The 27,487-nt window shown below is 36.0% G+C and overlaps 2 protein-coding genes across 2 annotated transcripts in view; one reads left to right on the plus strand and one right to left on the minus strand.

Moving 5' to 3' along the window:
• The window catches only part of ext2 (exostosin glycosyltransferase 2), a 46,092-nt gene extending 30,081 nt beyond the window's left edge, over positions 1–16,011 (plus strand). Inside the window, exons 11-15 of the mRNA XM_056461424.1 lie at positions 2,630–2,796; positions 5,842–5,985; positions 6,185–6,313; positions 12,286–12,368; positions 15,060–16,011. Of these exons, the coding sequence (XP_056317399.1) occupies positions 2,630–2,796; positions 5,842–5,985; positions 6,185–6,313; positions 12,286–12,368; positions 15,060–15,198 (662 nt within the window). The 3' untranslated portion in view covers positions 15,199–16,011. The remainder of the gene's footprint in view (positions 1–2,629; positions 2,797–5,841; positions 5,986–6,184; positions 6,314–12,285; positions 12,369–15,059) is intronic.
• An 862-nt stretch (positions 16,012–16,873) lies between these two features.
• Positions 16,874–27,487, minus strand: part of alx4a (ALX homeobox 4a) — a 31,634-nt gene continuing 21,020 nt past the window's right edge. The window contains exons 3-4 of the mRNA XM_056461425.1: positions 22,696–22,824; positions 16,874–20,927 (exon numbers count right to left, since the gene is read on the minus strand). Coding sequence (XP_056317400.1) covers positions 20,610–20,927; positions 22,696–22,824 — 447 coding nt within the window. The 3' untranslated portion in view covers positions 16,874–20,609. The remainder of the gene's footprint in view (positions 20,928–22,695; positions 22,825–27,487) is intronic.

The raw sequence follows: 27,487 nt of genomic DNA on the forward strand, positions 1-27,487 counted from the left end.
CAAAATATTGTTGGAGTTAGAATATGATTAGCTCATCAAGTGCTACCAACCATATAATACTGACTTCAGTTACCTGGATAAGCCTGTTGTAGCAACGGATAACTAATCACTAGTGTGACACGCCAATCCAAAGCAAGTACTTTAGGAAACTATGTAGTAAATATATAGTTACATACATATATATATAGTTTGGTTTTGTCATGCTCATGGAACACTAAACTTAACACAATTAAATGTAAATATATAAAATGGAAGGTAACACTTTATTTTGATGGTCCATTTGAGTATTAGTAGACTGTCTGCTCAATATCTGCTGATGCTGCTTCTTCAACAGACATTTAACTGACTATAAGAAACTTAGCAAGTACATGTCAACTTATACTAACCCTAACCCCAACCTAACAGTCTATTTATAATGTAATGACAAGTAGTTGGCAGTTATGTAGATGCAATGTAGCTTAAATTCAACAAACGGACAGTCAAAATAGAGTCTGACCAAATGCAAATAAATTTTCATACTGTATTTTATACTATGATGTGTTGTAAATCAGTTGAAGTGTTTAAAATGATTAATTTTAGTGTGTATTGAATTATTCATATTTTCTTTTTGTCAATATAGAGTATAGAAACAGTTTTAATATGAACTATCAGCAATATAAGTTATTGACAGAGCATTAAGCTAATCAACATTAAAATGATTTAGATTTGTATTTTACAACGTATTTTAGTCGTTTAGGAAATTATTTAATTTGAAAGTGTATGTTTGCAATGTTGCTCTGACAGCTTCTGTTATTAAAGAATGAAAATGTGACACCAGGATGAAATGCAGTTGTGCGGCTCTCACAAAAGACATGAAACCACTGATATGGAACAGATGAATGATAAGCTAGTGAGTAGCCAAATCATGTTCCTCTTGAGGTCGGAGAATTGAAAGCATGATGTGCCTTGGTCTCGGGCCAAACCTCTCTGGTTTATCTTCAGATATGGAGTGAGAACCCAAGCATTCGGTACATCCACTGGCATATAGACAACAAAAAAATTCTCGTTGACTTCTTATGAGCTGTTGAAGTCTGATTATTCCAGACTAGACAAATGAAGTGTATTTTAATTCATATTGATGTACAGCCTGTTTTCACCAGACGTCCACCCTTAAACTTTGTCAAACTGAAAGGATCGTTTCCATAACGGTCTCCCTTTCTTACAGCTTTGGTCAAATTTATGGCCCATTAGACATGTCAAAATAAGCTGATATTAGTAGTTATTTATTGTGGCTCTGACTCTAATGATACTTCCTAACAAGGAGATTAGTTATGCGTCTGTTTATGAAGTCGCTGGGGAAAAGAAAAGAGCAATGGGGAAATGAACGTATCCTCTCCATAGATTTGAGTAATACCATTATGAAGGGAAATTCTTTGAAGTAGACTAATGGTTTGCTTTTGCCTTTGATTAGAGGCGTCGCTGAAGCCAGGCTCGAGCTTTGTGACCTATTAGAATTAATAAGGTCTGTTCACGGGTCAACCTGGGGCTCAGGCCCTGATGAGGATGGATTTCCTCCACACCCTTTTCCAATCGCTGATTATGTTTGTTTATTTCCAGCAGCCTTAGTGGCCCAAGTCGTGCCTGTTTGTCATTTTAATGAGGTGCTGGCCAACTCTGACAATAGGATTGCGCTTAGGGAGGTTCTCAATTGGCTTAATATACTTGGAGAGCTTTTATTTGGGGGTGTCACTGGGGATATAATTTGCTAAAGCTCTTTAAAAATGCTCCTACATAAAGTCAGCCCATGTAAAATTTCAGTACAGGGCAAGGAAGTGATTACAGCCCATTAAAAAGCATTCGCATAAGTTGCTTTGGCGCAGTCAAGATTCCTGCATTTTCTTATGGTGCAGATTTATGAAGTGTGAACATCTAAATTTGCGCATTGTGCCACTCTGGATTACGCTGGTTAGGGTTGGTTGTTGCAGTGTTACATGTCTTTGTAGCCCAACTTGTCTGTGTTTGTTTTCATCTTAGTTAAACGCACTGTGCCAGGCTTGGATGTGGTGACAGTATCAGTTTCCTTGCATGTGAAGGTCTGGCTCTTCTTTCAGCCTTTGTCTGGGGCCGGGGAGATTTTCCGGCAGTTAGGAAATACTTTTCTTTTCATTTCTTCCCCATCATAGTTTGTTGTGTGATCTTGTGGAAGAACACTGTGGGCTGAACTGCTTTGGCCTGACAGAGATGAGCTCATTCCATATCTCTAGAGATTTCCAGGGTCTACACCCCAGCTTTGGGGTAGAGGTATAATAGCTGACTCTCAGTCTTAGGGTCTCTGTGTTTGATCTCCAGTAGACTCTCTCTCTCTCCTCAGTTTTATTAGGTGACGCTGTGCGTGCCATCTGTCTTCTGCGTGCTCTGAACTCCTCCCAAGCTCTTACACAAGTGAAAATAAAGAGCGTTGTATCTTCTGCCCTGAGAAGAATGCTAGTGTGGTCAGATTCATATGTGCTTTTACTCAGTGATGTGTTTAGATTTATCCACCCACGCTCTCTTTTCCACAGTTGCTGCCATCTCTCATAGTTTTTCATCTCCTCTGAAACCGACAGTGTATTATTATTAGCTCACTGTTTTCTTTCTTTCTTTGATACAGAGTCGCTGTGGCCCAAAGTCGCAGTGCCTCTTAAAGTGGTCCGCACCAAAGAAAACAAGCTCAGCAATCGCTTCTTCCCATTTGATGAGATCGAGACAGAAGCTGTCCTGGCCATTGACGATGACATCATTATGTTAACCTCAGATGAGCTACAGTTTGGATATGAGGTAGTGAAACTGTATACTGCTTGCTATGACAATTTGCTTCAAGTAAGTTAAATACATTAATCCTGTGTCTTAAAGCCCCATTAGACCACAAATCAGTTCTCTAATATAACACACAACACTTTTTGGAAGCAGTTAATACTCTCATTTTCTGCCGAGGATGCATTAAATTGCTTCAAAAATGACTTCCAATAAACACTGGTCTATTCATCAAAGAGTCTTAGTTTTTCCCCAAAAAACATTAAGCAGCCCATTAAAAGGTTTCAGTAAATAATTTTTGAGCATCAAATTGATTCATTAGAATGATTTATGAAAGATCAACAGTAACAATTATATTTACATGTGCACATTTAATGGGTTATAATATTATTTTTTATGTGTATATATATATATATATATAAATATAAATATAAATATAAATAAGGCAAACAACATAAAGTCCTGTGTTCAAATAATGGCTGTTTCAAATGCCAGTATCTGATCAGGTGCTCTTTATATGTTCTTAATTATAAACTTTTACATAGCTAATGAGTATGAGGCAAAAATATTTAATAATATTCCAGTCTACAGACTGGTCAAAAACTTCCAATTCACGTTTTATGGCTACAAAATCAGATATCATGTTTTACATTGTGTATTGAAATAAACACATTGTATATTGGAATAGGACAGTACAATTGGAATAGCACAGTACAATAGCAAAATTAACAAAAACTAGATTTATGTAACAAATTATGTGAACAAAAATGTTAAATAATATTTTCATATATCACCCTTTTAGAATATAAGACAATAGATTTTCACAGTAGAGAGATATATAGTACTATAACTCACTATCTCCATTAAATGTTTTTTAACTGTGATTAAACATCTTCAAGACAGGACTTTCTTTTTGAAATTTGTACAAAATCTATACAAGTTAGATTTTTATGAATACCTCCTCATGTACAGTAGAGCTGAATGTGGTGCAGAAAAGCGATTGATCGAATAGACCTATTGATGGAAGGTTTGCAAAGAGATGTCATTTTGTAAAAGTATTTTGTAGTATTTTCAAAATACAAAAATACTGTATTTTATTTTGATACATTTTGTTGCTGCTGTATTTTGCAAGTTATTTTGATGCACTTAAAATGTAGGTATGTGGTATTTTATTTCAAAATAAATTTTGATGTATTTTTGCCTATCTCTGTATATGTGTATATCTCATAGAGATGTAAGAACACACACGCTCCGAAAGCAAACAGAATAATATTTACATTAGTTTATTTGCTATAAAAGTGATGTTGTCTTCTATGATTGTACATTCAAAAAGAGTGCAGGTAAAGTTAAAGGTACAGTTAATATATCCAACTGCTTTTATTAAAGGACTAAATTGTATTAGAAATAATATACTGTTCAAATATAAATGTATTTTAAATTTCTTGTGTTGTGAAGAAAAAATATAATTGTGGATGGAAAGCATCGTCAATGCACCGTGATGCACTGAGATATCAAATTGAACTGAATCGATGACATGATAATTGTAACTGAACCATGAGATCTTTGCAGGTTCACACCCCTAATTTAGTGTAACTTTCATCACAGTACACAACATGTTTATGGCACACAGAAAGCTTTTTACTCTGCTTTGCTTGCAGTCTTCTTAATAATCTGAATATTTCCTAAGAACACAAAAGTAATTTTTATTATTATCGATTGTATAAGGTTATTTTTATTATTATTATTTGCAAAGATGACATCTAATTGGGTATTATTTTAATCTACCTGCCTTTTACCAAAACACATTTCTATGCATTTTAAAGTTATTCAGTGTGATGTTGACAGCACAACGTTACATTACATGTCTAGGCAGCATTGAACCATATTCTTTCTTTGTGGCATACTTTCATATAAATGCTATGACTATGAGCTTAAATGGATTTGTTTGATCTGTGTATTGTGTGTACATGCAGGTAAGTTTAATCGCAAAATTCTATTTTAATTGCATTACGAGGCTGCAGGAAAATGTAGTTATTAAAACCTGGAACTGAAAAATCAGCTTTAGAGGAATAAATAACAGTGTAAAATATATTAAAATAGAAAGGAATTGTTTTAAATTGAAATCATGTTTCACAACCTGACCTGTTAAATGTAAGAAACTTCTTAAAAAAATATTTTACTGACCCCATCACTTAGAAAGCTCTAATTCTAATAGAGCAAAAGTAGTTTGTGAAAAGCAAAGCAAACAAATGACTGAAATTGACTAGACTGCAAGAAACATTAGCACACTTACTGTATGTTTTAGAGAAAGACATTCCTTCTAAATTTCTCATTCGTTTTTACATGGTAATGTAGGATGCTCTGGATGACTAACTTTTATCTTGATGGTGTAATAGATTCTATTGAAGCATTTTTTAGCCACATTCACTGAATGGGGATTATTCTGGAGCAACTGGGATTAATGGTCTTCCCCGTGCATAGGATGATATATCAGAAATGATCTTGGTTCCTTTTTTTGGGTCAATCCTACTTCAAGTTGAGCTTACACATGTAATGCAGGATTTTGGAACTCAACTCTATTGCCTAAGTCTACGTTCGGCATCTCAAAGCATTCCTTACAGTTGATGTCTCCATATTTATAGTTGAAGTTTTTTTAATATGTGAAGGACGACAGGACAAGCTATGCTGTCCATGGCTATAGGCTTGCCTTCAACTCACCTGCAGGCGTTTATACACTATTGAGAGAATGAAGTGTAATTTATGGATAATTGTATGAAATGGAAGACAGCTTTAGTCATGGCTGCCTGGCTAAAACACTAGCTGCTTATACCACTCGGGAATGACATTCGAGGATTGCTTCATCACATCCTGTTAGGCCTGCCTGTCATTTTTTGGGATTAACAAACCATTAGACCTAAACTTTGTTGATTTAACCCTTGATATGCAAGGTTTAGCATTCTTTGAAATCAGTTTTATTTGAGTTGACTCTAATTGATGATTCTTTATAGTCCTAGCATTTGTGATGCTTTTATGTTATGTCTTATATAGGATCTGTGTCTCTTTTTGTAGGTATGGCGTGAGTTCCCTGACAGGCTGGTTGGATATCCTGGTCGGCTCCATTTATGGGACCATGAAATGGGCAAGTGGAAATACGAATCTGAGTGGACTAATGAAGTATCCATGGTCTTGACTGGTGCTGCTTTCTACCATAAGGTACAGTATAAATCCATCATAGACTACATTATCACATTTGCAATTTTTCCAAAATTATTTTATTAATGCCCTATCCTCCTTTTGCAATTTTAAACCCTCATTAAGATTTAAAGTTTTCAGATTATTTTCAGTAAATTGCCGATTTTATGTTCCTTTTTTTGTCGGAAACATTTAATCACTAGTTTATTGTTTTTTCCAGTACTTCAACTATCTCTACACCTATAAAATGCCTGGAGACATCAAGAACTGGGTGGATGCTCACATGAACTGTGAGGATATTGCTATGAACTTCCTTGTGGCCAACATCACTGGCAAAGCACCAATAAAGGTAACATAAACTTAAAGTATGATACAGTCAGCTTTGTTCTGATAGTACCTGTTTATTTTGGGTCTACAGGGAATCTAAAAAATAAATAAAATGTGCATTTATGACATGATTCACACAGGTGAGTGGGTATGATAAACCACATGTTGAAACACACTTCTCTCTGTATAAAAAAACACTCCTTCTTTACTCTAGCACTTAATTCTCTGAGCACAAACAGTTCCTTTGTATAATTAGCACTTCTTGTGTGTATTGCCTCTTCTTGTTTAATTGCTGAACGCTTCCTCAATTGTAAGTCGCGTTGGACAAAAGTGTCAGCTAAATGTAAAATGTAAGTGTAATCTAAGGACAAGATGTTTCTTGCTGACCTTTTTATTTTTAGTGACACAAACTTGCTCCTTTAGTCCACCCACATAAAACAAATATTAAAAACTAAACATCTTAATGTTACTTTCGCATATACTACCATTCAGTAGCCTCCCAAAAAGCGTCTGCTAAATGACTAAATAGTTTGGGGTTGATATGAATTTTACAAATATTGTTAAAAGACATGTCTTGTTGTCGCTAAGGCTTTTTTTTATTCAAAAATTTAAATAAAATATATAGAAAATAAAAGAATATTATGTAAAACAGCTTTTTTTTCTATGGTAATATGCTTCAAAATTTGTAATAATTCCAGTGATGACTTCATCGTTCTGACTTCCTGACTTAATTTTTTTATTCATGTTGTAAACAGTTAAATTTTTGGTAAAATCAGGATTATTTTTTCATTATTTGAATAGAAGGTTCTGCATTTACTAAATTTTAAATGTAAATCTTTTGTCGTATATATGTGTCCTTAGTTCAGCAAATACATATATTTTAAGTATGGTACTATACAAGTACTATATACTAAAAAGTGCTATATAATAAAGTTCAGCAAGTTTGTTTCTTTTAAAACGAATATTTTTTTGCCCTAAACTTTTGGATTCTGGTGCCTTTATGTTTTTACAGTAAAGAAACCAAATCCCATCACATTTAACTTGGAGATCAACTTCACAACAATATAAAATATATTATTATTATTACTTTTATTTCGGGACAGTGCTTTTTGATTGGCCTGTAGTCTAGCACCAGCATGAAATATTAACACAGGAACGCATTAATCTGGTGTTAAAGGTGCAGTAGGTGATCTGCCTAAATGCTATCCGGTTAGCATTACAATCTCTCCCCTGCTGTCCAAAGCCATGCCTCCTGAAATCACGAACGCTCACATTAAAGATGACAGAGACCCACTAGATCATGCCATTCACCAGTTAGAAAACTTAATAGTACTTTAAAATACTACAATTTTAAACGAAAAACTATATTATGTCTAGCACATTTTCAGTTGTGTAGCAAGCAAAAGTCATCATAATGTGCAATATTACATGCATGCAAGGATCGTTGGTCTCACTCTCTCACACGCTGTCCTAAAGTGACTACTGTATGCTTAGTGGTTGGCCGGCGGCATGCAGGAGTTACACTTATTACCAAGCCATACTTGCATGCTATTTCAGACTGAATATTGAAAGTAGCATAGTAAACAATATAGGTAGCACGTCACAGGTTGTCATTGTTTAAAAATGAACCAATGTGAATGAAAAACCAACTTCACCTCAGTAAAGCTTTGCTTGACTAAAATAGTTTTAAAACATAACATTACCTGATTAAAAGAAATACTTCAGCCATGGTGTCATCCTTCCTCCAGCGTGCAAAAGTAACTCCAATATACATTCAGGATTTCAAATTTTTGATTCTGCATTTGTTTTACCGCTGTCACTCGTGTCCATGTGACTGCGGCATGTGCACACTCAAACGGCAAATCTACGTGAACAGGGGTGCGTAGTTGTACACATCTACATTTGTTGAGAGACAGTTTGGGCTACTTATCAGAATTATGGGAATCATTGGCCCGACAAATTTTAATTGGATTAACTTTTTTTTTTTGTCTTATGCCTTACCCAGAATATAAAATACATAAAAATACATTTGGATCAGTCACTTTGATCATTACTATTGGAATGTAAAGGGACTCTCAACCAGCACAACAAAAATTTTTCTGAAGACAATCACCAACTGCACCTTTAATACAGCAGATTATTAATACAGCCATTTTAGCATACAGACTGACAAACAGGCCAAAATCAAAATGTATATAATAAAGGAATTTATGGTGTAAATTTATTTTTCATGACAATACTTTTTATTGTCATGAAAAATAAATGAGGGCGCTCCCTAAAAGAATGTGGGCGTCCTGACAGCATGCCCTGGTGCTCTGTCTCTGATCAGCTTTCGCCCATCTCCCCCTCCAGCCTATACAGTCTTAGGTCTACAGTGACTCTGTCCAGGTGCTGTTCGGCCTGTAAAGGCCTGGCCTTAACCTCTGTTATCTGCGTGTCACTGTCTGCCTCTCTCCTGTGCGCTCTGTTTTCATAAGCTCACTGGGGCACATTCATTCTGCCGTCAGTTACGCTGTGAACCTTCTCCCCTCTCTCCTCCACATCCCCACATCACACACACCTCCTAGTGCTCTCACTGTGGAGAGTGTCAGTCAAGTGTGTGTATGTGTGTGTGTTGAAGGAGGGATGGGGCAGAAGGGTCGTACATCATTCGTCTAATGAGCAAGGCAGATACGGTCATTTAGCTAGGCCACGGGCATGGACTGCTCTCTCATTACATCTGACTTATATGACCTGTCATCAAGTCATCTCCTCCCACTCAGCTCTCAGACACACACACACACTTCAGAGAGGCCCATTGCTGCAGTTCCAGCTCATTATTAAACAGCCTTATCAATGTTGTGTCAGATTTTGTTGTTTTTTAATATGAGAAGTGTGTCATGATTTCTCAACCTTAAATTGGGAGCTACGGGCACATGTAAGTCGGACAATTTTGTGTTTTATGACAGCCTTCAGATAAGAATAGATAACACTTGGTTGAGTTTTAAGATAGTCTGCTTTGTAAAGATATACATGTCTTCATTTTTGATAGTTATGTTTATTTAAGAGTGTGTTCAGTAATTAAGACATTAATAACAGATTAATAATGTTTTTTACATTAATACTCTAATAAGATAAATGTAGTTGTGTGCATATTTAATACATTACAGTCTCTATTTTTAAGTCTTTTATGTAGTTGCACAGTAGCTGTACGATTTTAAAAATGAGATTTTTATGGACATTTTTATGGTTGATGGGGCAGTTGCTATACAGCTTATCTACATTCGTGTATGTTACACACCTCCAAACTTCCACAGCATGTTAAAGAGCATCAAACGGTTGCAAACCAACAAAAAAAACTACCTTTTGCATGTCAAGCCCTTAACCATTTCAAGAAAACAAGAATGGGAATATTGTCAAAATAAACAATTGGAGATAAATCCTGTGGTGGTAAATGTGCATCTACCATTTTATATTTCTAATAGTGTATATGAGGTATCATATAATCTTCATATGCAACTTTTTACACCAAGTACCATATATAAAGAAAATATTTGTTTCTCCAAGTACCACCATAATGACCAGCATACATAGATACATAAAATGTTAGTGGTACAGTAGGCCTATAATTATATTATTATTCAGCTCCTGCACAGTTAAAAAACAGGCAGTTTTATTCCTAATAAGAATATCTATTATTGTCAGCCACTTTAAAAATATGTTTAAATACAGTTTGAACATTAACAATTCTTCCTCAAAGCTTCAAGCATGGCAGTTGCATGAGCCTATGTTCTATGTCCACATCCGAATTAATTCAACCGTAACATTATCTAAATCCAAAGCCCCTGGCACAACTATTTACAACACAAATAGCATATGTTTTATATAATGAAAACACATTATTTTACACTGCTAAAAACACACGTTTTAACACATTTGTAATAATTATCTTACTAATGATGAAGAATGGGGAAATTCCTAAGTTTGCAGTAACTGAAACGCCAACAGAGCTAGTCTGCAAAAGCGCCTCTCTGGCAGGTATCTGGCCCACAACTTTTATTTTAATTGCTTATGCAGACCATTTATGTGCACCCCTGATTTTATCGTTTTTTTGATAATTTTTTTCCATAAGCACCGCACCAGACTAGCTCTTTGTCTGTCTCAGCTCGAGCCATTGCGGGAAGCAGATTTAATTTTAGCAGCTGATGCCGAGATTCGCCAAACATTCTAATCACACTGGTGTGATTGTATGTGTTTAACTTTTTTTTAATTCAGTGATTCCTCTGCATACCACTAGAAGGAAATCTGCGTAGCATGACTTAAACATTACAATTCTGCCACAACTTGGGCAAGGCAAGTGTATTTATATAGCACATTTCATACACAGTGGCAATTCAAAGTGCTTTACATAAACAGGAAAAAATTAGACAAGTATTAGAAAAATAAAAACAAATAATAAAAATGATTAAAAACTGGTTATGTGTTAAAACAGGTTATAAAAGAATGAAAAAGAAGAGAAAAACATAAGTGCGATCTCTCGGATGTTGCACAGTGCTCATTCAGTGGAGGCACAGCTAAACAGATGTGTTTTCAGTCTTGATTTGAATGTGCCTTATGTTGGAGCACATCTGATCATTTCTGGAAGCTGATTCCAGCAGCGAGGGGTGTAGTAGTTGAAGACGGATTCAGCCTGCTTTGACTGAACTCTTGGAATTTCTAGTTTATGTGATCCTAAAGATCTGAGTTAGATTTGTATTCAGTGAGCATATCTGTAATGTATTGAGGTCCTAGGCCATTTAGGTATTTATAGACAAGTATTAATACTTTAAAATCTATTCTGAATGGTACTGGGAGCCATTGTAAAGACCTGAGGACAGGTGTGATGGGCTCTGATTTAGCATCATGCTGTTCCAAACCACCAAGATATTCATTAATTTTTAGAACACAAAATAAGATATTTTTGATGAAATCCGAGGGCTCTCCATATAGAGCAAGGCTTGCAAAACATTCAAAGTCCATAAAGATACCAAAAACGTTAATACATGTTTTGTGTCTTGAGTGTTATTAAGCTATTTGTGTGCACAAAAAACAAAAATAACGACTTGTCTTTTTTTTGTCTCTTCAGTGTCAGTTCAGGGCATGCATTAACAAGAGCACTGTGCTGATCTATAATCCAGATGCCCACATGCTGCTTTCTTTAAGACAAAGTGTGAGTGCATCCGGGGTATACCTCAGCTGCTCGACGCACTAACAGAGCACAGTGAAGAGAGTAAGCCACTGAATGGACTCTATGCACGAACTCTGAGTTTCTCATCGACCTGAAACACGTCATTCTGATCTCTCCTGTCACTCCACCCTTACAGGAAATTGAGAAAAAACCTATTGTTAGAAACACTTATAGTTATGGACATTAAGGACACAATGTACACGTATGTAAATAGATACATAGTAAATAAAATGATACAGGAAAATAAAACATAACATAAAAACCGGTATGAACTGTGAGAAACAGACACGAATAGTGTTTAATTGCTATTCATGTAAATAGCATGATAATACTCGCCTTCAAAATGATCGATGTAACTTGAAATGTAGAATTTGAATCTCTTTTCTTCTTTGCTGTTTGGTGTGACATCTCTCTGTCTCATTATTCGATTAAAGTCCTTAACGGTAATCCGAAGAAACCTTGTAACCTATCATCCTCTCCAGCACCATCCGCTTACAGTGATCGTCATGCTGCACCGGAAGTAGACATGCAGGCTAACCGCAAACGCAGATGAGATCATGCATATTTTTGTGTGCACACAGAAGTATTCTCATAGCTTCACAACATCATCATTGAACCACTGGACTGTTTTGAGGATGAGAATGTTCTTATTTATTTATTAAATGTTTGTTAATTGAAAGCTAAATCCATTTTCACTATTAGATTAGTCTTTTGATGTTGCATGACAGTTAATTTAAATGCAGCAACTTCACAGTAAAGCTAACAGTTGCAATTTTGTCTTTCTATAGGTTACACCTCGGAAAAAATTCAAGTGCCCGGAGTGCACAGCAATTGATGGATTGTCTTTGGACCAGACACACATGGTGGAGAGGTACAGTATAACATACAGTATACATGGATTTCCTTTCGTTGACATCTGAAATACATTGTGTTTTTTCCAGCATTGGCTCATTGTAGCGCAGGAGATACTTTCCTGTGCTCTTAGATCAAGACTTTTAAATTCACTGGACCTTAAGAATTGTTCCTTCTCAAAGAACTGTGACTTTCCTCTCTGTCAGAGGTTGACCGCATATCATTAATTCATTCTGTTTCAATTCAAGTATGAACCAGGCTAAGCATGTATTGGAAAGGCTTGAATTGATTTTCCTTGAAAATCACAACCGTTTCCTCATCCGCTGAAGCATAATCAGTCTTGATGATTGGTTTCATTCTTCTACTCAGTGTTTTTGAGCCTGCGAGAGAATGTTTGACCTTGAAGTGAATATGGAGTGGTAGCAGCCAATCAGAGGCTCCACTGACTCCTGAACCTCTCCAAGGGTCACACTTGTTTAGATTGATGAAGGGGTTCCTGCCTCTGGTTATGCTTCTCGATACATTTCCTGTCATAAGTGGAGAGTCTTGGGAATGCTATGTATTTTAAAAACAAAAAACGGTTTGTTTTAAACTCTGCAGGTATAATTGAAGGCAAAATTATTAGCCCTCCTGTGAAATTTTCATTCTTTTTTAAAATCTCCCAAGTACTGTTTTTCATTTTCTTCATGTTTTCCATAATGTGTTTTCTTCTGTAGAAAGTCTTATTTATATTAGTTTGAATTGAATAATAACCATTTTTAATTCATTAAAAATATATATAATTTTTTATTTTATTTTATTTTATTTTTCGATTGGCTACAATCCAAATCATTGTTGTCCAGTAAATTGCCTAATTAACATAGTTAAACATTAAAATAGCACTTTAAGCTGAATGCTAGTGTCTTGTAAAATATTATCAGGGTTCTCGCGGGGTCCTAAAAAGTCTTAAAATGTCTTAACCCTTTAACCACCCCACCAAAAAAAAAAATGTTTGGATTGCATTTCTTAACTCTTAATGTTGCTAACACATCCCATATTTTCTAAAATATCAGCCTCTACCAAATGGTTTATTTGTCGGTTTATAGTAAAAGTACCAGAAATAATACATATACTAAGAAAAATCTGAAAATATTCCAAATAAAACATTTTTGAATACTAAATCATGTTTATTTTTTGAAGAAGTATTGCCATAAAATATTTCAGATTCTCATTTAGCATGCTTTTTGTTGTTGTTGTTGTTGTTGTTGTTTTTTTTTACAATAAAACAAAAATCCAGTGTAGTAGTGCAACAGGATTTGATTTTTTTTTTTTTTTTTTTTTTTTTGTTAACCAACAATGCTGTGTGTGTAAGTCATTATTTAAAACAGTCATTCTTTAAACGACTTTAACAGTCATTATTTGAAACAGTGAAAACCTGGTCAACCATTAGGTGGAGGGGCAGTCAAAGGGTTAAATTTCAAAAACGGCCTAAAAAAATTTTTTGTAGGCCTTAAAAAGCCTTGTAGGTGATCATTAATTGTAAACAGGTCTTAATTTTCCTATGCCCATGTAAAGCTACCCAATCGGGCCAACACGCATCCAATCACCTACAATACATCAAAATAGAATTATTACAAAAACTCTATTTATAACTCTATTTACCAATACTGTTTATTTATGGTCCTTACAATAATATTTGCTTAAGTTCTCCATGAATTTATAGTCCATATATGGTGAGGACGCTGACCTGGACAGACTCTTGTGCGTACATTTAGTTTATTAGTTTTTAAAGTGTGGTTTTTTTTAAGAGAAGTTGAAAAATGTGTATGCATACAACTCGGGATTGCTTGTTTTGACAATTTATTTAAAGTATATGGCTAAAAAAATAACTTGACCCACAGTGAATCTACGCACACAGAAATCCACAGATTTCCGCAGTTTTTTTGCCCATCATTGAGTCTATTTATTTACTTGTATAAATGTTTGTAAATTTATATTTATTCAGTTTTTATGATCATTTCAGTAATATTATTAGGAATATGAAAATGTTCATATGATTTATTTACAATACAGTTTGTAAAGTAGTAATTTCTGTCTTTTAGTAGATATATTAAAGGAGAGACTTGCTTTGTTTACCAAATAAGTGGATCTATATGGATTTGTACTGTAAACGTTAAAAGTTAAAAAGGTATTATTTTTTATTTCATATATTAAGCTTTTAGTTATGATACTCCCAAAATCATTTTGCATAAATCCGCAGATTTTTTACAAAATTCTCAGCAGAAATAGCAAAAAATGTCTGCAGATTCTGTCTGGCCCTATAAATAACTAATTATAATATAGTATAATATAAAAAAAGTCCTGTATAAGTCTAAAATTCCATTCATTATGGTCTATAATGAAGATCCTAAAGTCTTGAGTTTGACTCTGAAACCTGCAGAAACCCTTATTATGCACTTGATGTCATCATGGCAAAGACAAAAGAAATTAGTTATTAAAACTATTATGTTTAAAAATGTGTCAATAAAGTCTGTACTCCATTAAACAGCACTTGGGAAATATTTTTAAAATAATTAAAATAATAATTTTGCCTTCAACTGTATCTTATGGTTCAGACGACTGTACAGAAGTCTCATTATCAATTCTTTTTTCAACAGAAGGCAAATTTTCCGACATCAGCAGGATTATCCACATTGCCCTATTCCTCAGCCTCTTTCTTCTTCCTTTCCAGGTCTGAGTGCATAAACAAGTTCGCCTCTGTGTTCGGCACCATGCCTCTGAAGGTTGTTGAGCACCGTGCTGATCCAGTGCTCTACAAAGACGACTTCCCAGAGAAGCTCAAAAGTTTCCCCAACATTGGCAGTCTGTGACACTACCACAGCGACTCTTTCCCACCACTTATTTTTTTCTCTCAGACAGGCTACGGGCACTCCGGGATTTCTCTTTATGTTCCTTATCTGACCTAATGACTCTGGAGGAGTGTTGTTCCACTGTTTTGTGATGGGAACTGACACACTGTATAACTTATTATGTTTTTACTCTTGAGGACAGTTGCTGGAACAGTGCGATGCATCAAAGCAGTGGACGATTTCTATGAGGACGGGTCACAAGCCGAAACCTTCCTTGTGGCTGACACCTGTGTATCTGTGTGAGAAAAGTGAACACTCTGAGGTGTATCACAATCCACTGGTTAACAGTGGAGAATATGTATTAATGTAATTTACGTTTAACTTTTTTTATTTTAAAGATATGCATCATGCTGATCAAATTGTAGCATAACTCGAACTGAATATCTGAGATGTCGGAATTAGTTTGTACATGAGATATTGTTTTGCACAGTCACTGATTTTAATATTACACTTTGAGTTCTATCAGTTTGACATTTCATTTTATATTCAGTTGCTGACTTTTTGAATGTTGCTGGAGAAAAGAAAAAGTATTTTATATAAATGTTCACTATTATGTTTTTCCTTTATTAAAGCATATTTGCGTATTAATAGATGTTAAAATACACCATTTGCAGAATAATGTGCTGTACAGCTGGTCATATACCGCAGGATTTTTAGTTTCATTTCATTTTAGTTTCTCGGTTTCTTCTTTTGATTTGTTTTTTGTTTGTTTGTTTTTTATAGTAAGATGTATTATATGTAATAAACAGAGTGTGTAACACTGAAATATACAAAGCATGGATGTGTATATTGTTTAAGTACTTTTTTAAATGGACTACTTAATGGCTTTACTTAGTTTGCAGCGTCTCACAATGTGAGTATTGGATTTTTAAGACTATAAGCCAAGTTGAAATGGTTAGGATTACTTAAAAGTATCCTTAATTTGGTTTCAACAAGTAACACTTCACCTGGGTTACACAAATAATCGTCCTTTTCTATAGTCTAAAACGTAATAGAATTAAAAATTCACACTGGAATTTGATTGGTGAGAAATATTATGAAGTTTTCATGTCTCTGTGTCACTTCCGAGTGTTGAAGTTCTCATGCTCATCCCTAACTCGAAGGTATGTTGACTTAGCATAGTTTGGATGAATTGTCTTCTTTTTTTCCAGCTGCCTCTGTTGTCTGGGCCCAGAAGCAGATGTCTGAGCTCTTTTGAGTGATTTAGGTTCGGGAGCCTGCGCGTCTGAGATAAATTCATTTCATCTCCATGGGGAGTGAACTTGTGAAGAGAAATCTATTTCTGTTCTGACTTCCTGCGTGAAGAGAGTGAAAATATGGTAAGGAAGTTTCAGCAACATGTTAAGTATTGGAAATGTCACTGAATAACCAATTGCACACTGAGAGTCAGATTATCTGCAGCTTGTGTTTTATACAGCTTTAGGAGCTGTTATAGAAGTACAGCAATCAATAATACAGAATGTATATGAAATGGAGCTCTAATCTCTGAGCTGAGCATGAAATTGAGGTATTCTGTAAAGGCAAATCAATCACTTTTTGGGTTTCACTTTTTATATAAAGCACAAGCTGCATTCAGTCTAATTTTAATTAATTGCAATTTATGAAAATGTAGCTACTAAAATAATGCACAGGAATGTTTCGTATGATTTAGTTTTTTCATTTTTTTATTCATTTGGATTTAGAGAAACAAACAAAAATGAGCACACAGAAAATGTCATGAATGAAATTAAATGAAACATTCATAGTAGAATACCCAGCACCTGTATCGAGCTAGTAACTTTAGATATTTTTTTAACCCATTAGTGGGGAATCCTAGTTAAAAGCACAATCTTTAGCCAATTGGAACTTTACGTTTTTAGTATAACTTTATTTCAAGTTATATCAGACTCTGAGAACATTTTCTGTCAGTTTTCAAGAAATGTTGCTGCTTTTTTATTGTCTTTGGAGCAAATAAAAAAACTACAGCTTGTTTTACAGAGGTGAAACAAATCTGAAAAAAGCTAACCCACAACATTTCACCACCCCCATTTAATTTCCTTTATCCTTATGTTCTCAGAGTTCTTGATCAGCCAAATGAGTGCATACATTTTATAGTGATATTCCACTCAGTTCTGATGTTCTCAAAGCAATTCAAACAATAAAATTGTAAGTGCAATAACTTACGGTTGTAAATCACACAATATATATAGAACATAAACAAGCTTGAAAGTAAATTATTATTTAAAACAATTCAAAAGCCTTGTTTAGCTTTAAGCCATCACATCTATTTTAGGTTCATTTACATACCCACAAATCAAAAAAGTTTCGCATTTTAACCCCAGACCCACAATACAACAAAAGCAAGAACCCTCAGTCACACATAAAATAATATATTTCTAATAAGGTTTTTTTTTTTTTTACAAAAGAACTCCAAGGGTTTTTTTTTATGCAAGAAAGGAATCCAAAGAAAACCGTACATGCAACCACACGCAAAACAAAGCATTATATTATTGTAGTACTTGGATATGCCTTCTTCAGTAGTATAAGTTTTGAGAGATGGAACAGAGACTTAAGCGTCTCTGTAACTCATAGGCATCTTCAAGGTACCGTTTGGCAATTACCATTTTCTTATGGCACTTTACAATCCTGACTATTTTACATTTAATTACCTTTGAATGAAATACAAGAGATTTAAAAGCAAATGTGATGACCTGGGTGATATGCAGATTAGCTCATTTAATGGTATGTGTGTATATGTGCTGGTTCTACACAAACTAATGATAGTGTTGACCTGAGCTTCGCTGATGCCCCTGATGGCTCCACTATAGTTATAGATAGGCAAACATGGAGCCCAGGCTGCTCTGTTCTGTCACAGAATCCCTCTCCACAGATGTCTCTGTGTTAATTAAAAAGGCTGCCTGAGAGCACGGGTGTGCATTGACTCACTGAGTCGCTGAGGACTGATGCTTTGGCTGAAGTAGCAGGCCGTCGCTGTTCAGCAAGGGGCTTTGAAAGAAGAGCCATGACAGCTGAAGGGAAGCATGAGCAAGGCATGTTTGTTTTGCATTTACTTTGCACACAGCTGTGTGGATTGTCCTTTCCCAGAACACCGGAACACTATAGTCACTTCACTCTCTCACTAACCTCTTAAAGGCCAAATCTATGCACTGGCAGAACTCTTCATAGCGGTCAATAAGGGCTGGAGGTTGAACTGTCACTCTGGTGGATGGGAATCTACAGGTTGGGCCTGCTTTAGTAACGAATGGTAGTTTCAAGGTTTAAGGAATGCTAAGTTTACCATTAGTATTCAATGTTTAGCATTAAGTCACAGGTGTCAATTGCAGTTCCTGGATGGCCGCAGATCTACATCGTTTAGATTGAACCCTAATTAAACACTCCTGATCAAACTAATTAAGTCCTTCAGGCTTATTTAAAACCTACAGGTAAGTGTGCTGGAGCAGGCTTGGAATCCTCACCAATGCACAATAAGGTCTGTTGTGATTTTGACCACTATTTTTAATGCTTTAGCTTTTTCAAGCAGGATGGATTGGATTATAATGTCAGAGTTTATTCAATTTATTAGCTGGAGATAATTTGAAAGTTATTCATTTATTATTTCTATTTTTAAATTTAGAATGATTTTAATTTTTATTATCATTGTAGTTATCCTTGATCTGAAACATTAGTCTTAATGGAAATCACATTAACATTATCTATGATTTTTTTCAGGAAGTGCATTTGATGGGTTGAGGGATGAGATGCTCAGTTATGTGATGCAGTGAGGACTTCAGCAAAAATTAATGAGGCATGGCTCAAACTACAGGTAGCCTGTATACTTTAGATATCATATAACCTCACCATTAAAACTCTAACGCATTGTTAGAAGTAACGTAACATATACTCTAACTGTATTAACAGTATGTAATAGAAGTCTAGTTTTCTGTCATTCTTAAAACAAACTTGATATGAAACTTGTTCGATGTTGTGACCCCCCCCCCTCCTCAACCAGGTAAGTCACTGCTCTGGTATTATAATAAAAAAGTTGTGTGCATATATACATATCTCCGGGGATCCAGATACGCTGCACAGCAGAGCGAAGGAAAGGAAACGTGGTTCTCATTTACAAATTAGAAATGGCTTCTCCAAGGGGCAGAACGTATCAGATTCCGCTGAAGATTTCAAACAGCTTTGTTTTACCTGATCTAAATCTGACTCTGGGAAAATCAGAAAACTTGTAGTACCTTGAAATGGGGCTCGCTTTCTATTTCCATCACCTTAGTGGATGGCAGCGTCAGTGATTACATGCCAGAGCTTAGTATTGCTTCCACCCAATCATAGTGGTAGTGGATGAGGCGCAGATTGGCAAGTTGATAGTTTTATTTAAGATGGCGAAATGAGAAGTACTGCCAATAAATTAATGAAGCATGGCTCAAATTTCAGGCAGCCCCAACACTGTACATTTCAGATAGCCTGGACGGAGAGATTCAGGCCAGGGTGGCTACAGAACTAGCATTTGCTGAAAAGATGCAAAGATATTGCGATCGGAACACAAACCAATTCCTCAAATCATTTTGAATTCTTTACACGTTGGAGATTGTAGTTCATAGTGATGTTTGACTTTCAAATTGGCAGCTGCTATGATGGATCTGTATCTTGCCAAAAGGCTTTAGATCAACTCTTTCTTGCAGTAAAATTGAAAGAGAAATGATAAGAGATGGAGTGCATTGTGGACCGACAATCGCAACTCTTAATCTTTTGGTATTTGTGTAATATTGGGTTTGCACTGTCTTAAGGCACTTGTTAGGCACTTGTACCAGAGATACAATTCGTCGAGGAAAGAGGAAGCCTTCTGTAGTTGTCTAGTTAGCTGTTTGGATATATATAGGCTACAATAAGATTGTGAGAAACTCTGTATTGTGAATCTTATTGAACTGTCAAGGCAGAAATGGCATGTTTGGAAGAAGGAGTCTGTGACAGAACAAGAATTTAACAGGTTTTGATATTGCTGAGCCCAAAGCCAGATGCTCTGAGATAAATTTATGTGTGTTTACAAATGGGACACTAGTGGCGGATAAGTGCAGTGTGTTTGTTTTTTCTCATTCTAGTGTAATTCTTTGATGCATTCAAATGTCAAGTTTCTGTCTTCTTTCTTGTATTTCTTTCTTGTTTTAAAGCCAGAACATTCTCAGTTTTATGATCTCTGATTTTCCCTTGTCTCTCTAGACTTCAGATTGAAATAAATCTCATGGTTTTTTGTATTACCCTTCATTGTCTTTATCAATCCACACACTCCTTGTTCCCAGGTCATGCTTTGGTGGCTAACTGAAGTTCACATTTGCTTCTCCTCTTATTTGTTGAGGGACTTCAGAGATAGCGTCTTGATGTTGGGGGAGTCATGTAGCCCAAGAGATGGCTGCACTGTGTTCTTTAGCTTTCATTCGCAGTGCTGCAATGCTGGAGGATTTCCGGTCGGGGTCCATGTTTAAGTCGTACCCATTAATGCCAGTACCCATGCCTGGACTCCCAAATAAGCTGCCCATATGTGTCTGTCCCATGTGGCCTCCAGGACTGGGCACACCCAAGAAGTCAGACACTCCGCTAGCAGCATGTGGATGAGGTGGCATGCAGGAAGTGACTGAGTCACATGGTACGACGCAGCCAGGCACAGGAGATGCTGCACTGCTGCCGCCTATCCAAGAAGGGTTCTGAATCTGCAACAAAGGCCAATGCAGAAGGTTAGGGTATAGTGTGTTATGTTCTGCAATTTCAGCAACAATAACATGAAAGTAACTTGTATTCATGAGAGCATTTATCAAATCCGACTTGGCTTGTTTTGAAATATTGCATTGGCGAAGGTGCAGAATCCTCAGTGGTACTCGACCTGGAGATTTATCAGGAGCTGTGAGGCATTCATCTGGTCTCGTACTGAGTGGGAGCTGCCTGCCTAGTGCGGAGGAGGAATGCCTCTGTCTCTGTATGCTCCTTCAACACCCAGAGTAACCTCCTCTGCTGAGCGGAGAGTGAATTGATAGGCCCGTGTTCTGCTCTGGGACTGGGGAGGAGGGGGTCTGAGGGAGGGCTGTGGAGGGAGATGAAAGCCCTCTCAGGGAGATGCCCCAGATGTGAGCAATGCAGCATTCCACAGCTGCAGGCGCGCTCCCCAAAGAGCCACCCCTGCCCTTCGACCCGGCCACATATTCATAATAAATCCAGGAGATTCTTTGGCTCACTTGTGAAGGCGTGTCGTCTTCGGCCACAGCCCTCGTCTGACATGACCTCCTTATTGTGCTTTTTAAGGTCCCAAAATTGTCTGTGATACTATGATCTGCTTTTTGATTGTTTGAAATTCTCAAATAATAGGAAACTAAAATGACAATTCAAATGTTGTCAGAGCTGATAGCATGGATACCCTTAAGATGACCCGAGTGCAAGTCCCAAATGATGCCTCAAATAATTCTTTATAAAACAGAATGGCTCAAATTTTGATCACCCTTGTTCTGGTTTGAAAATGTTAAAGAATTCTTAAGTGGTATCTGAAATATACTTCTAAAATGTGCATTTTTCTTAGCCTACAGTGTTTATGATCAGTTATTTCACTTTAAAGGCACTTCAAGAGTTCACACTTAGATATTGCTTGACGCTATTATCAGGTTTGGCTTGCTGTCCTGGGAGAGAACCCTGAGCTTGCAGATAATTGAGCCCAGGGCTCCTGCATGTTTAATAAGGGGTTCCGAGATCAGGTAGGTCTCGAGAGCTCCCCCTGGTAAAGGAAGGAAAAAGGGGAGATGGGGTGGAAGGGGGGATTATTCCAAAACGAAGAAAAAGTAGTGGGGCGAAATCGGTCAATTTATTGTTGGCTTGAATCAATCTGATTGGATTATTGCTGATTACGGATGAGAGGCCAGCCATGATCAATGATATTACATGCTCTCGAAATTAGTTTGTACAACTTCACTTAAAAGGACCTATTCTTTACCATAAAAAGAAAATTACTGTAATGTAATGTGTGTATTTATATAGTGCATTTATTGTGTATGGCCATACACCCAAAATGCTTCACAATCACGAGGGGGGTCTCTCAACACCAGCACCAGTGTGTAGCATCCAATTGAATGATGCAACGGTAGCCACAGGACAACAGCGCCATTGCACATAACACACCACACACAAGCTATATCGGTAGATGGGGATGATTGGGAGGCCATGGCGGGTAAGGAATTTGGCCAGGACACCGGGGTTACACCACTACTCTTTACGAGAACTGCCATGGGATTTTTAATGACCACAGAGAGTCAGGACCTCGGTTTAACGTCTCATCCAAAAGACGAATTTACACTCAGAAACCTGAGAATAATGAATAAAAAATTTCACACGGTACTTAGACGTTTTGCACCTTTTATCAGGATTAATTGTTCTTATTATTCATTACTGATATTTCTTTGATTTTCAGCCTATGCTAAAGTGAAGACAGCACTATACCTGAGCGTAGTTCTCAGGTCGAGTGAGAAGTGGGAGTTCATAGGCCGTGGAGAAATGTGTCCGGACCTGCTGCATCTGTCCGAAACGCTCTCTTTTCCGCCACTTGGCTCTGCGGTTTTGGAACCACACCTGCAAGTAAGACATCAACTCTTAATCATGAAGATATCACATTAGCAAATGATTAAATGACTTCATGCTAACAGGCCACTTGTGGCATTACATCATAGACAGGAAATGTTTTCTTAGAGGCGATTTATTGATGGAGTAATAAGCATCCATTATCAGTATCATATTTTTACTCTGTAAGTGATCACATTGTGTTACTCATTTGGTATCATGTTGCAATTTTTGGGGGTGTCTAGAGAGTCTGTCCCTTCAGTTGTAAGTCTAGAGCTCATGTAGGAAGCCCCTAGTCTGTATTATTTTTCAGCATCTTTTCCTGGAAACTGTTCAGTGAGACCTGGCCGTTGTTTGATGTTGTGGGAGCTGACAGATTGTGATGGCCTCCTCTGAGTTTCTTTTTTATCAGAGCCATCAGCAGCAGCAGGGGGCAGGGAGGGGAAAGCAGGAACCCGCCGGGGCCAGAGGCCTCAGAGAACCGTGTCACTCCTCTTCCACCACCACCACATACTCTCTTTGATGGATTAGGAGATTTTTAGTGAAAATGAAAATTCTTTTGCTCACTCTCGTGTCATTCTCGACCAGGCGTGCATTTCCGAATATCATCGTTCGCCAACTAAGATCACAAGTTCCATCGTTTTAAACACAGTTCGTTGATTTGGCATTTTGCAAATCCATCGTTCCAACGAACATTTGCAAACTTTTACACTTGCAACTACATCTCTGGAGCTGTAGATAGAAACATAGTTCCTGGCCAGTTATCTCCCTATGCCCTATTTGTTTAGAACATTCTAACATTTAAACTTGGAATTATTAAAAATAAAAAAGCATTAAAGTCACCTCTCTCAGGTGTATTTTGCTTTTAAAGTATTTTTACAATTCAGTTTTAGCAATCTTCATGTTTACAATTGCCCTCCCTTTGCAATGCACTTTGAAAACATTGATGTCATTTTGAACACAGCCGTGGCTCCTGGCGAAAGCTATAGGTGACCTATTATTTAAAAGCAGAATTTATGTTACGTCTCCAAAGCTTGTGAAAACAAAAATCATAGCATACGTTATTGCTTTTAATCTATATTAGATTATTTATTAAGTATCTGTACTGTATTTGACATGGGTCTGTTGGTTAGAACATTTCTGCAGTGGTTTGCATGTGTCAAATTGTAAAAGTAGACATTTATAATAAATAAAAAATAAATAAACAATATCCTACTTAATAATAATAATAATAATCATCATCATCATCATCATCATCATCATCATAATAATCATCATCATTAATATTATTATTAAAGTAAGATTTTTTTCATTTCCAAATAAAAAATAAATATTAAATTTCATTTCTTAATAAATAGCCACGTGTAAAGCAATATAATTTGCTCAAAGAAATTATGTTTTTTTATTCTCTAAAGAAGTTGTTACTACCCCGTTTAGAGCATCATTATGGGCGTTTTACAGTATAACTAACATGGTTCAAACGATGGATCTGCGACAGAGAAACTAGGGGTTTTTAGGAAACACTCGCAACTACATCCCTTTTTTCCCAAACAATGCATCGTACTATGACAGTTTAGCCACGAGATGTGTCGTTGTTTGGAAAACGTGCCTCTGCATGATTTTCCTTTTTGGTGCTAAGCTCATATGAATACATATTAATAATACAATGAAAGGCACTGGGTTCCAATATTGTTTTGGTCCCCAAAAAAGAGACTGAACATCTTTCAAAATATTAAACACTCATAAGTTTGAATGACATGAGAATGAATATTGACATAATTATTTTTTTTGGGTGAACCATCCCTTTTATAAATTGTCTGAATTGGATTGTATCTGCATTTGCATTCTTTCTATTTTCTGCTTTTCTATAGTAAAACAATGCATTGTTTCTTTGAATAGATGGTTGTTATTTAGAGACCTGGGAATTAGAGAACAAATTACACAAAGTGATTTCTCATGGCTTGCAGTCTGAAGAGTTGCCAAAATTCCATTCTTTTAATCCTGGCTCTTCTCTGTTTAGAACTATCTGTTTATTGATTTGTGGAGTGGAAAGTTCTTTTTTTTTTTTTTCAAACGGAGACTTTCTTTTGTCTTGCAATCTGAATTCGTCACGGAGCTTGAACTTGGATCTTGGGATGGCTCTTTGGTCAATCAGTTTGTGGCTTTTGCATTCGTTGCCAGCGAGATGTCAGCCTATCTCTCAGTGTAACCTGATAGCACCTCAGCTCTGCTCGCACATAATGCGCCGGTGGACATCAACATCCTTTTGGCTCCACATCATATGTTTGTAGAGCTTAACTAACTGCCTGGAGTAAAAAAGGGAACATTTGCTTTCTGAATTTCACTTTTTTTTTCAACGAGTATCACTCTTGGTGGCTTTCCACTAGCATCCTTTTGTTTTGAAGCAATGATGTTGATACAGATGCCGTCTATTTAATATGCATTGGATGCTCTAGCATTTTTTTATTGCTGTTTTTATATCTACCTTTTTCCCAGACTGTCTTCCTCTCATAAATCTATGCGTGGAAGTTGAGAGAATGAGAAGAAAGTTCAAAATGGAGTTTGTTTTCATTTTGTGTTTAATTTCCTGACTCTTAAGCCCCTGGATTTCCATATCTGACTCTCTAACTGGGTAGACTCTTGTAGACGAGTGGTGGAAATTCTTTTGCTACTCTCTGATGAACCAATGCTGAGTTGTGTTGTATATGCATGAACCAAACGTTCACTTCTGTACCTGATTGACAAGAAGAGACACTATAGATGAAGTTATTTAATCTTAAAAGAGGCTCACATTATGGTATCTAAATCCTGTTTTCTTTCCTTTTATTAGTTTCTTCTGATTCATCTCAAGTCTGCCAGTATTAACAAGTTGACAAATTTTAAGCAGCACCTGTATGAAACATATTTGAAAAGTTCTTTTTAAATCTTTTGTATGTTGTTCATGCACATAAGTAACACCGTAATTGGTAAAGATGTTGACAGCTAAAACAGCTCAGAGGCTTATTATGGAACTTTATTTATGTTCCAGCACCAGGGGAGAGAGAACAGAAACACTGAGCTGAACCTGGTGGAAAAAAGGGGGAAAGAGAAACTTTGAAGTCCAGAGTAGCTTTGAGGATTGATGGTCTGCCTCTGCTGTCACTCAATCTCACCTCTTCTACTTCAAAATCATTCAGCTTTTTTCTTTTCTTCTGGATTCATTTATATTTTTACGTAATTAGAGAATCAGTTGTTTTTGTGGTGTCCTGATCATTGATGGTCTTTTTAAAAATTTTCACATAACTTTATCATTTCAGTTGCATAATATAGTAGGTGGTAAACGGTCTATTCAGAGTCTGAAAAATAAGACTGATTACTACTTAATTAACAGCTAGTTAGTCTTAGTTATTAGACAATCCTAACATTGTAACAAGTTTATTGCTACTACAAGTTGTGTCCAAACCAAGGTTATTACAGTTAAGAAAGACGAACAAAAAAAAGAAAACTGGAATTGAAAATAATTTTCATTAACTGAAATAAAAATAAAAATGAGAGTTGTTTTTTGAAAAACTAGAACTAACTGAAACGATGTTGTGTACATACAAAACTAACTGAAACAAACAAAAATTCTAACAGAAACGCCCTACGTTTTTGTCTTTGTAAATGTATTTACATGTATATACATAAGCCTATTGTATGCTTCTAAATCTATTTATTTCGTGCTGCCAGATGTTTGACCCGTACGACACCTCAGAGTCTGTTATCCTGATGCCATTGGCCAGATCAAGCTGGTTCTCCTCCAGCAAAGAGCTTAGAATTACTGTCATTATTTAAGTTTAAGGATAAGTAGATGGTAGTGTTAGATGGTAGTGTTCTTGTGTCAAAAAAGTAGCCTATCTTTGGTTGAGTTTTTATTATATAGTATTTATTCTGATGATTTTGAATCTTGCACCTAACAAATATACTATATTACACAAAAACAACAAAACTAAAACTAATTCCGAAAATAATAGACCCTTTTCATGTTTCTGGGTTTCACAGTAGTGGAAGGCATCATAGCTGGGTAAACTTAGAGTGTAGTGAATGAGAGAGTAAAACAAATAATTTTTTACAACCCTATTTGCTGAAATTATAAAAGAAAAACTCCACGCTGGTGTTATCAAGACTTTTAGAAAAAGGGAAAAAAATGTGTGAGACTGATGACGAGAATAATATTGACAGAGAATAATGTCAAATTTACTCTCAGCCCCATAGACGCTGCATTAGAAACACCTCGCATAAGAGATAATTCGCTTTTTGTAATTTGACGCAAATATGATGCACTACATTTATAAATGCATATAAATGTTCATACATTTAAAAAAAAAAAAAATTAAATATTAAAAACTTTTAAGGGTTTAAGATTATGATGACCGTGAAACGCAACATAGCAGTCTTGTGAAAAGGGTCCATAAAAAAACTAAAACTAAGCAGTTAAAAAAAAATGTTAGTAATAAAAACTAGTAAATCTACTTCTAAAAACTAATTAAAGTGAATTTGAAAAAACTGAATTTGAAAAAAAAAAAAAAAAAAAAAAAAAAAATACATAAGCCTACTGTAAGCCTTTCAGAAATAAATTTATTTATTTCACGCTGCCTGGGATTTGACCCATACGGCACCTCAGACTCTGTAATCCTGATGCCGTTGACCAGATCAC

Source organism: Danio aesculapii, chromosome 7 (genome assembly GCF_903798145.1).
Source record: "Danio aesculapii chromosome 7, fDanAes4.1, whole genome shotgun sequence".
In the NCBI taxonomy this organism is placed as follows: Eukaryota; Metazoa; Chordata; class Actinopteri; order Cypriniformes; family Danionidae; genus Danio; species Danio aesculapii.